General features: G+C 44.5%; 1 protein-coding gene across 1 annotated transcript in view; it reads right to left on the reverse strand.

The window, feature by feature from the left end:
* ELOVL4 (ELOVL fatty acid elongase 4) overlaps positions 1 to 11,525 on the reverse strand; it is a 29,978-nt gene extending 18,453 nt beyond the window's left edge. The window contains exon 1 of the mRNA XM_004610116.2: positions 11,077 to 11,525. Coding sequence (XP_004610173.1) covers positions 11,077 to 11,176 — 100 coding nt within the window. The 5' untranslated portion in view covers positions 11,177 to 11,525. The remainder of the gene's footprint in view (positions 1 to 11,076) is intronic.
* Between the last annotated feature and the right edge of the window lie 461 nt (positions 11,526 to 11,986).

An 11,986-nucleotide genomic window follows, 5' to 3' on the forward strand; every position in this document is an offset into this window, starting at 1 on the left:
CATATATTTATATTTTATTAATTTCATATTACAGCCCTTACCTTTGAGCATTTCAGATGTTTAACTTTACAATCTTTATAAGGAGATAATGACTGTTCTGATTTACTATTCTAAATAGTAATACTATGTAAGAATGATAAGATAAAATAAGAAAAAATGCATAGGCTAGCAGTGGCTTTACTACTTAGCTAACTTGATGGGGAGGCAAAAACACTGGAGTGATTCCTGAGTGCAGAGCCTGGAGAAAGGTATGAACCAAAAATAAAAAATAAAACAAAAGGCAAAGCAACATGTTTAGACCCACTTCCAATATAGTATCCATCTGCAAGACAGATGCTTCTCAAGTACTTCCAAACATATGACAATAATAAAGCTAATCAGACTTAGAGGGGAGATCCCCTAAGTTTTAGGTAAGACTGCAAAGCAAAATACGCCTTTAAATATAAAAAAAATGATGATTTCTGGTAGTAACATTACAATACACAAAATTGTGGTTTTTAAAAATTGTGGTTTAGAAGAAAGCATATAAATGTATCTTTTTTATTTTCTTTGCTTTTTTTGTTTGTTTTTCTTTTTTGGGTCACTCCTGGCTCTGCACTCAGGAATCACCCCTGGTGGTGCTCAGAGGACCATATGGGATGCTGGGAATCGAACCCAGGTCGGCTGCATGCAAGGCAAATGCCCTACCCACTGTGCTATCTCTCCAGCCCCTAAATGTATCATTTTAAATACACAGTTAAATGAAGATGCAGCTCAGAAAAGTTCATTTATGTGGCCTTTGATTAATCCCTAGTGTGTACACACACAAACACACATGCACTACACACACACACCAAAAAAAAAACACATACATGCCATTCAAACATGCTAAGTATATTCACATGGTTGTTTCCCTTCCAGAACTGTTTCCTGCTGCCAACTGAAACTCCATAACCATCAAACAACTTCCATCTGCTCCTCCCTCCTGCCCACTAGAGACCATGACTCCACCCCAGGTAAGTCTGTCTTTTTGTGATTGGCTTATTGTACCTAGAATAATGTCCTCAAGGTTCATCTGTGTTGTGACACATTTCAAAATTTCCCTCCTTTTTGAAAGCTGAAAAATATCCCTTGATATGTATCCACTATATTTTGTTTATCCATTTACCCATCAGTGGGCATCCAGCAATTCATAGAGTTACTTCCACCTCTTCACTACTTTGAATAAAGCTGCTACAAACTTTGGTGTGCAAAAATATCTACACATCTTTAATAGTTCATATTTATGCCAAGTTTCTACTTGATAGAAGTGAAAACAAAGAAACTCCATCAAATACTCCAGCTCAAAATTATAAATGCCTTTATGTAAAGGAAAATGTATTACAAAAGATTCTTAAAATTTTGGGGATGGAGTGATAGCACAGCGGGAAGGGCATTTGCCTTGCACGTGGCTGACCCAGGTTTGATTCCTAGCATCCCATATGGTCCCCTGAGTACTGCCAGGAGTAATTCCTGAGCGCAGAGCCAGGAGTAACCCCTGTGCACAGCCGGGTGTGACCTCCAAAATAAATAATTAAATAAATTTTTTTAAAAATTTTAACTCACGCTTCCAATTTAGGAATTCAAAAAATATCTATACTTGAAAGGGTTTTGTAATATTGTACAATAAGATTTTTTTATTTTCTATATACCAGATGCTAAAATAATTATCATTTTGTTTTTCTACGTCTTTAAATTAATGTAAATGAATGTAAATTTGCTGTTTTAACTATTTAGGTAGTGCTAGTAAGTTTTACTGAAAATAATGGGAATATTGCATAGAATGAGGTTTTTTTGTTACTGATCAATGTGCAGTTATTTGAAGCTGCTTTACCTACTTCAGGAATTTCCTCTCCTGAGGTCACATCCTGCTTGCTCAGAGCTTACTCCTGGCTCTGTCCTCAGAGATCCTTGGCCACTGGCAGGCCTGAGGAATCATAAGGGGTGCTGGGGATCAAGTCCAGGTTAGCCACAGCAACACAAATGCCTAACCTGCTGTATTATTTCTCTGGCCCCTATTTGAAGAATTTTTAAGTTGCAGTGACATCCAAACTTTAAGAGTTAAAGGACGGGCTGGAGCAATAGCACAGTGAGTAGGGCGCTTGCCTTGCACGCAGCCGACCCAGGTTCGAATCCCAGCATCCCATATGGTCCCCCAAGCACTGCCAGGAGTAATTCCTGAGTGTTATGAGCCAGGAGTAACCCCTGTGCATTGCCGGGTGTGACCCCCCCCCAAAAAAAGAGTTAAAGGAGACCTCAGTCATTACTCAATGTATCAATTCACAGAGGAAAAAAGCTGAACTTGTGACATTCAAAGATGTATTTAGAGATTTAAGTCAATTGGCAATAGAAACAAAAACAAAAAATTGGGCTACAAGAAATTAAAGTCTTGGGCTGGACTGATAGTACAGTGGGTAGTGCATTTGCCTTGCACTCAGCCAACTTGGGTTCAATCCCTGGCATCCCATATGGTCCCCCGAGCACTGCCAGAAGTAATTCCTGAGTGCAAAGCCAAGAGTAACCCCTGAGCATCGCTGGGTGTGACCTAAAAAGCAAAAAAAAAAAAAAAAGAAAAGAAAAGAAACTAAAGTATTTTTCACTGTGAAAAAAAAATACCACCCAAAACAACATATTTGTGCATCATAGCTCTGACAAAAAGTATCAAAATTATATAAAGAACTCATACAACCCAATCAAAAATATGGGCAGAAGACACAAACTGAACCTTATCCAAAAAACACATTCATATGGTACACAGACACATGAAAAATGTTCCATGTCACTTATTACTAGAGCAATGCAAATCAAAACTACAGTGAGATACCACCCATGTCCCCAAGAACAAACAGCCTATGTGAAAAAGACTGGAAACAGGAGGTGTTCAAAGTGGAGAAAAATGAACTCTGGTTCACTGTTAGGAATGGAAATTGTGGCAGTCTATGAATAGTAACTAGTATAGAGATTCCTTTAAAAAATTAATGTTGGGGGGCACAGTTTGAAAGGCGAAGAGATGGTACAATGGGTAGGGCTCTTGTCTTGATGGCAACTGACCAGGGTTGAACTTTCGCCACCTCATTTGGTTCCCCAAGCCCCACCAGGAGTGATTCCTGAGCAAAGATCTAGCAGCAAATCCTGGCTCAAGTGCCAGGACCAGCATGTTAGAAGGTGGCCCCTAGACCTCCAAATATCACTGCAGGTGGCTATAAAAAATTTTTAATGAAAATATCATATGATGCTAGGTATTTATCCCCATAAAAAAGAAAGTCTTCATTTAAAAGTTATTTTTACTCTGATGTTCGTATCAGCATTACTCACAGTAGCAAAGACAGAAACTCAACAAATAAATTAACAAGTAGTGCTCAATGGACTACTCTACCATTTAAAAAAATGACACCAGACTTTTGAGACAAATGGAACTTAATTGATAATATGATAGCGTTAAGTGAAGGAAGTTAAAGAAGTAAAAGACAATTGTTACTAGGTGTTTCACTACTGTGGGATAAGAATAGCCATGAATGAGCAAAAAAGGAAAAAAAAACCTACAGAAATAATCCACAGACTCAGTGAAAACTGGTAACTGTTAGAGAGAAAGGAGAGGAAGAAGGTGTAGCAGGTCTATTTTGTTACTGGGATAGTATGGGGACTTCAGTGGTGGGTACCCGTCAGTTTCATGTACCTACACAGATATTAAGTGTCGCATCATTAACCAGTGATACGATAAAATTCATAATAAAGTAATAATAATTTAAAAGGCGATGCTGTAAAAGTAAAGGGACTTGTCCAACTTTCACAGCTAATTAGCAAAGGTTTTCTAAATCTCAGTTCAATGTTCTTTCCATTCTCCATACCACACTTCCCTTTTCATTTCCATTAAAAAAATCATAATATTTCTGCATATAATGATAAAAGAATTATATATGACATTCTATCTCTTGAAACTATTTTGTGCTAGCAAATAAGTTAATAGCTTGATTCCTTCATTAAATTTAGACAACATCAAGTGAGCTTATGACTAATTGTAACATATATTATTAAAACTTTTTCTATAATTTAAGGTGACCCAAAACTATTAATGTTTGGCAACCAGAACATATCACTATATTGTAATATGCTAAATTATGGACTCAACTCTTAAAACATATAAAATCAGCAAAGGATGAGGCACCCCTAGTGTTGAGAGAAAAATATAAAAAATTCAAAAGACAAATATTAACAACTGAAACAATTTAAGAAAATAAAATCATGGAAGCATTAACAAAGCCATAATTAAGTAATTACCAAAGGCATCAAGATCAGATGAAGGAATTATATATTCATGGGTACCACAGCAAAAAACAATGTTGTGACGGAGGGAAATTAAGTCAGGTTATGGTAAAGGGCATCTGGAAAGGTAAACTGGTGAACTGGTAAAAAGATCAAAAGAACTGGGTGGCAGGAAACCTAAAGTTAGGTGTGCACATGTTCAATCGAGGGCAAGTTGCCCAAATTGGCTTGAGCTTCAGATCTGTGGGGAGTGAAATATGGACTGATAGGGTCAAACAAGACATTAAGAAACTGGCTTAGAATGGCCATGTATTTTCTTACTTCTAATGTGAAAACCCGTAAGATTTTGACCATTTTCAGGGGTAAAGGTGGTACCAGGCATCAAACTACTCATGTCCCCACACATGTGAAGAATGTACTCTACCAACGATCACATCCCAGGTCCCAAACAATACAGTTCCGAGGGCAAATATAACAACAGCACCTTGACTTGTTATAAGGAGAAATGTTCTATTCATGGAAAGGCACAGGGAGGAGCATCTGAAGTGAGAACTGTAACACAATTTTTCAGTATAATTTTTATATGCATGGACTAGCAAGTCACAATGAATCCAGAACGATTTTTGGCTCTCATAGGGAAAAAAAATATGTGCTTATGTAAATTCTTAAAGCCCTGTTTCACTAAGCCAAAGAATCTAACTGTATTGAATGGTGTCCTGACATAAAAATCAGGGCGAGAATGATAATACTGTGCATGGAGCTCATGCCTTGCATGCAGCCGACCTGGGTTCAATTCCCAGTACCCCTACATGGTCCTCTGAGCAGCACCACCAAGAGTGGCTCCTTAGTACAGAGCTGGGAGTATCTGTACTCCCAGTGATTATCACCTGATATGGCCCCCAAACAAAGACAAACAAACAAACAAAAAAATCCATGATAATTAAAAAAAAATTGTTCACTCTCCTATGATTTCATCAGATTGTTTTGCTATATGTTGTTGAAAAATAGACAAGCACAACTGATACTAAAATCTAGAAGTCTGTCACCAAAAAAAAAAACAGTGAAGAAAAGAAGACAAGAATTAAACCAAAGGAAAACAAAGTAAACTAACCCTCTCCCCACAAATGGTATGGAGTTCAGAAGGCCCCAGGTAGGTTGCAAGAGAAGGGGGTGACTGTAGGAGTTCACTGAAACAACGGCCAAGCAAGGGCCCGCTTGAGAAGCAGGTGATGTTCCACACATTTGACTTTAATTAGCGGCCTAGAACGTACAAAGTCTTCTCAAAGAAACATTTAAAATAGCAACTGGATCTCCAGTCAAGGACAAATGAATAAACCCTCTTTTAGACAGTAACCCAGATGAAATGTGCGCGTGTGAACAACACACAGAAAGCCAGAGAAGGAAAGCGGAGCTACCAGAGACTGCACTTGAGACAGGGGCTCCACCTGCTTTTAGCGCAACTTAGCTGGCACAATTTCCTTAGACAAAGTCAAAAACACTCCCCAATAGAATTTACATCAGCTGGAGTGATGGTCCAGAGGGTATGGTGCCTGCCATGCACATGGCTGACCAAGGTGCCCCATATAGTCCCCGGAGCATGACCAGAAGTAAGCCCTGAGCAAAGTCAAATGTGGTCCAAAAAAGAAAAATCAAAATTTAGGGACTGGAGCAACAGAACCCTGCCAGGAATACTCCCCAAGCAGAGAGCAAGGAGTGGGACCCAAAACCAAACAAACAAAAAAGGAATTCACATCAACCTCACAAGGTGAAGGGGCTAAAATAGTCTAAACACAGGATACAGGATTTGTATATTTTCACACCTTAAGCCTGTAGAATATGCAGAAGTTGAGGAGGGGGACTTTTATGGTGTCCCAACAGCCCCAGATAGGGCTGACAAACAGCCCCCACTACCTTCAGTCCAGGACTAAGGAAAGGGGAATAGAATACCCAAAGATTTTTAAAGTTGCACAGGGACAGTGACCAAGTGCCTCATTCTATTTCCAGAGGCCAGAACTATGCCTGCACATAGCAAGTGATGAAGAAAGAAAGAAGGATGATACCAGTCTAGCTTCCAAATGTCAGCATCATGCTCCTGTAGCCCTTCCCACACTGCTCCTCTCGTCCCTTCTACTCACAGTGAGTTTAAGGACTCTGATGCTCCAACTACAATCCCCACATAGATGCATCTTTTACAGCATACACATGGGATACTCACTCTGTGAACAGACACCCTCCACCCCCTCATACACAGAGAAGCACAGGCATACACAGCCCATGAACAATGGCTGCAATGTAATCAGGGAGACAGATGGTGACATAGAAGACCTTTAGCTTTATTTATTGTGGGCATGCTGTTTATTAATTTTTCAGGATGTTTCTGAATAAATAAATAAAGTAAGTAATAATAACAAATGAAAATACAATGTAGATAATCTGGGTATTTACAAACTGGGAGCATATTAAGATTTATCACATTTAAAAAAATTTACAGACAACTTTCTCTTTTTCTGGGGGCATGGGGTACACCCAGCAGTGCTCAGGGTTTACTTGTGGCTCTGTACTTAGGAGTCACTCCTCTCAGGGACAGAGGGACCTTATGGGATACCAGGGATTGAACTGAGTCAACTGCTTGCAAGGTGAACACCCTACCCACTGCACTATCACTCTAGCTTCCAGACAACTTTTCTTGATTGAACATATACAATTTAAGTCTGGTATTCCAGATCTACTAAATTTGACATGTTTGGGGTACCAGGGAAATAATATAGTGGGTAGAGCACTTGCCCTACATGAGGCCAACCTGGGTTCAGTCCCCGTCACCCCATATAGTCCCCCCCAAGCACCACTATGAGCAATTCTTGAGTGCAGAGCCAGGAGTAACCCCTGAGTATCGTGAGGTGTGGACCCCCAAATAAACAATAACAAAAAGACATACTCATAAAGTAAAAAGACAAAATAAGAGCAACTACTTCTATACCACCAAGTGGTAAGAAGTACTACATCACTCTATACTTTCCTTTATAATGTGAAAAAAGATTTACTTGTTCAAAATATCTAAAAATATGACAGAAGTGAAAAACTTCATTTTTTTTATTTCTTAAAAGTATGGGCCCTTTAAGCCAGAATCTGGAAACAACCGAGTGCCCTAAAACAGACGACTGGTTAAAGAAACTTAGGTACATCTACACAATGGAATACTATGCAGCTGTTAGGAGAGATGAAGTCATGAAATTTACTTATAAATGGATAAACATGGAGAGTATCATGCTAAGTGAAATGAGTCAGAAAGAGAGGAACAGACATAGAGGGACTGCACTCATTTGTGGAGTGTAGGGTAGCATCACATGAGGCTGACACCCAAGGACGGTAGATACAAGGGCCAGGGGGATTGCCCCATAGCTGGAATACTGCTTCATGAGCGGAGGGGAGAAGGCAGATGGAACAGAGAAAGGATCACTAAGAAAATGATGGCTGAAGGAACCAGTTGGGATGGGAGATGCATGCCAATAGTAGATAATGGACCAAACATTATGCCTTCTCAGTGTCTGTGTTGCAAGCTATAATGCCCAAAAGTAGAGAGAGAATATGGGGAATACTGTCTGCTTTAGAGGGAGGGGGGGTAGGAAAGGGGAGTATACGCAGGATACTGGTGGTGGGGAATGTGCACTGGTGGAGGGATGGGTGTTTGATCATTGTGAGATTGTAACCCAAACATGAAAGCTTGTAACTATCTCACGGTGATACAATAAAATTTAAAAATTTTTTTTAAAAAGTAGGGGCCCTTCGAAGTTTAGAGTGGGCAATGTTAATGATAGAGTGGGGCTGAAGAGATAGAACAGCGGGTAGCGTGCTTGATTTGTATGTAGAGGACTTGGGTTTAATCCCAGGAGTCCTTCCTTTATGGTCCCCTGGAGTGATCCCTAAGTGCAAAGCCAGGAGTGACCCCTGAACACTGTAGGGTGTGGCTCCAAAACAAAACCCCCCCAAAAAAGATGGAGTAAAAAAAATACATTTTCTGGGGCTGGAGAGATAGTACAAAGGTTAAGGCGCTTGCTTAGCATGATACTCAATTCCCAGCACTTCATACAATCCACTGAGGCCACGGGGAGTCGCCTCTGAGTAGAGACCTACGAATAAACCCTGAGCACCATTGGGTGTGGCCCCAAAGCTGAAACAAGTGTTAATACACTATGGGTAATATTCCGTATTTACTGGATATGTTCCTTTGAAAAAGCCCAGTTTTTACACATTACTTTGGCTGTCTTATGAAACAGTACCTACATTCTATTATATAGCAGTACAAAACACTCGTTTTCTGTAAAATATCTGACAGCAAAAATGTCTTGTATCGCTGGGCATCAAACATACTGTGTGACAGTTCAAAGTACACCTAGTTTACAAATTTCTCGATAGAACCTCAAGGGTGGTGAATACTTAATGAATTTATAAAGCAGAAAGACAGCAGGTAACTTCAGTCTTGGGAATGAAAACCCTCATGAAGAGACATGATTTCTCACATCATTTGCATCCTTTCACCATACTCACCACTATTTCCCAAGACCATTTTTCTCTCCACCCATTTTTATTTCCCCCTCTTTCCAAACATCTGACTCATCAACTTTTTTTTCTCTGGGTCTGATCTACCAAACTGCTTTTCTTCACTCAGATTTTCATGAAAGCATATTGAAAGGAGCTACTGTGGGAACTACGAATGTGAATGAGTCCAAGAACACAGAGAGAGCATAGAAGCGCCAGGGGGTGGCATTTTCCAAAGGTTCGGGGTCTGCGTAGCCTAAACATAAAAACGGTTCCTTCTGACACAGCAGCCAGGCAGAACAGACTGCATCCCACTAAGCCTTTAAGTTGGTTAGGAAATACCATCTCTCTACCTCGGGTAGCTCATGACAGAAAGCAAGGAAGCAGTCTCAGGTTTCGAAAGAGGATCACCAGAGCATGGGCGAACAGCTTCTCTCCACCCTCCCAGTGAGAGGTCATTTAGGTTCCACCTGCTACTCTTCCTTCCTTTCTTGGGTGTGGCCCCACAGTATTATTTTGTGGCCTTCGCAGGTGAGGCTAGGAAATAACACAGCTTTGAAAACTGCACTGCTGATACCTGTTGACAGCAACATCCCTAGGAAGGAATGGCCCATCAGCAGCAGGTGCACTTTACTTTGGCTCTCAATGGTTCTTTGTAAAAAGTCAGGAGGTAGGGAAGCTGCCGGGAGGGGGCCGACAGACAGGAATGATTACTCTGGGGTGTGGCTCTGCCTAGGTGGCGATTGGAGGATGGTGACAATGTCTGAACTTTCAAGTATGTGAGGAGCAATTATTATATGCCACGGAGCCTGTCTGATGTTCAGTTCTGTACAATTGTGTAATGGGAAACCCTGATGCAATGTTTAAATAACCAAAAATCACAGTGATGAAGACAGTGATGAAGGGAAGGGTGCACCTTTCCCAACTGCTGTAGGCAGAGCAGAACCCCAGGACAGAAAAAGAGATTTTCAAAAAGGAAAGATGTCCTTTAGCCATCACCACCGTGATGTCTAAGTTCTGATGGGATTAGTTATGTTTCAAACTTGAAATCTCCTGAAAAGTAACACTCTTCTGTAAAGAAGTTTGAGAGCCAAGTCAATGGTCAAAGAATTGTTTAGAATACAGAGCTGCAACCCCAGCACCTATTTCCTACACCATCTCTGTGTGGCCCATAATGCCTCGGCGCTGTGAGCACAGCTTCCCTTGCTCTAGGAACAGTCCCAAAACTACAGGGATATTTTAATTTCCAGCAGCACCAAAATGTGCAACACTCATTTTCCCCCACTCTGGGAGAGCACATTATTGTACAATGACTAGAAAAAAACTACCATCAGCAAGATGGTCTCTTCTCTGCTCAAAACTTTAAAAAGAGCTTCTTCAGCCAAAAATGTCAAAAGTTTGCCTTGCAAGCCACTGCCCTGGGTTCTATCCCTGGTACCCCAGAAAGCCCCCAGAGCACCACCAGGAGTGATCCCTGAGCGCAGAGCCAAGAGGAAGCCCTGAGCACCACCGGGTGTAGCCTCACAAAATACAAAAGAAAAAAAAAAGGAGGGAATGTAAAATGCACTTAAAAACCATCACCTAAAACGGATTTCTCTAGAAGAGCTGCCTACATCAGTCAAGGCCCACTCCCGGCCAAGGGGACAATTCAAAGACCAAGTCGGCGGCGGGGAGACCAGACAGCGGGCAGCTGTGGGGGGATGGGGGCTTGTGGCCGAGCCCACCCACCTATGAACATCCCGGACCCCCACCCCATCACTCTGGCTTCCAGCCTCCCCTTGCCCGAGCGCGCTGCACTGCGCAAAGCCACCGCGCGCGCCGTCACCCATCACCGTCGCGGGCCAGCACCGCCTTGGAAACGGCCCTTCTCCCAGGTCCCTGGGGCCAGCCCGCGGCTTTTACTTTTCCTTGCGAACCGCTCTGGCCAAAGAGCAGCCAGAGGAGAAAATAAGCAGATTAGCTGGTGGTGTCCAAGCCGCCAAAGAGGAATTAATAAAAAGAAAAGACAGCTACAGTGAGGGGCCCTTCCCCAGTCCTGCGTCCTCGCTCGACTCAGCATCAGCAGAGGGGTAAGGCAGACGGAGAGATGGTGTGCTGGGGGGCGGAGGGGGGGTGAAGCCCCGAAACGATCATCCCGGCCTCGAAGCGGCGCCCAAGGCGCAGGCAACTCGGGGGAGGGGGGCGGGTGCTGGGAGACCCGCAACACCCCAACAGCCGCAGGGGCCGGGCGGCGGCTGCGGGGCTGCGGCCGGGCTTTACCTCGGATGGACCAGGTCCAGCGGTAGAACTCCACGGTGTCGTTGAGCGCCGTGGACACCACGTTCAGGACACTGCTCGGCTCCGAGTCCAGGAGCCCCATCGCGGCGGTCAGTGATCGGTGGAAGAGACGTCAAAGGGGGAAAAAAATAAAAGAAAAATCGACGCGGGGCTCAGCGGGAGAGTGGACCTCGGAGGCGACAGCCGAGGCAGCGCGCAGCCGGCCCGGGGTCCCTTCCAACGGCGGCCCGGCGGGCGTCTCCTCCTCCTCCTCGGGGCGCGGCGGTGCAGGGAGGATGCGGCGGCGGCCGGGCTAGCCGGGCTGGATGGAGGAAGGAGCCGTCCGGGGCTCCCGGCGGGAGGAGGAGGAGGAGGAGGAGGAGGGGCCGGTGGAGGAGGAGAGGCCGCTGCAAGCGCCGGGCGCTGCACCACTGAGCCCCGCAGCGCCGCCGCCGCTCCAATCTACTCGGCGGCGTCACGTGGGCGCGCGCGGGGCGGACGGGCCGGCGCGTCCCTCCCCCCGCCCGCGCGCCCCGGCTCTTGCGCAGGGATGCGGCGGCCGGGGGGCGCGGGGAGGCGGGTCCGCGCAAGCGCACGCCGCCCCGCACCTGCTCCCCCGGCCCCTCCTGACCCCTCCCGGGGCCCGGCCCCCGCGCCGCGCTCCCGCAGCCTGCCTCTCCGCCTGCCCCCTGGGCATCGGGGCCCTGCGGAGGAGGGCGCTGCCTCTCCTCGGCTGACCTCGCTTGCGCCCTACATACCGCTTAGGAAACAGCCCAGGAAGGAGTGGGCTCGGGAACAAGGCGAGGTAGGGAGAGGCGATCACTCACTTGCGCTGCGGTTCCCCCCCAACACGCCCCCCGCAGCCACTGCACGCGTGCTCGCCGGGCCGAAGGCTGCGCATCCCTCCAAAGTC

This window comes from Sorex araneus, chromosome 4 (assembly GCF_027595985.1).
Source record: "Sorex araneus isolate mSorAra2 chromosome 4, mSorAra2.pri, whole genome shotgun sequence".
In the NCBI taxonomy this organism is placed as follows: Eukaryota; Metazoa; Chordata; class Mammalia; order Eulipotyphla; family Soricidae; genus Sorex; species Sorex araneus.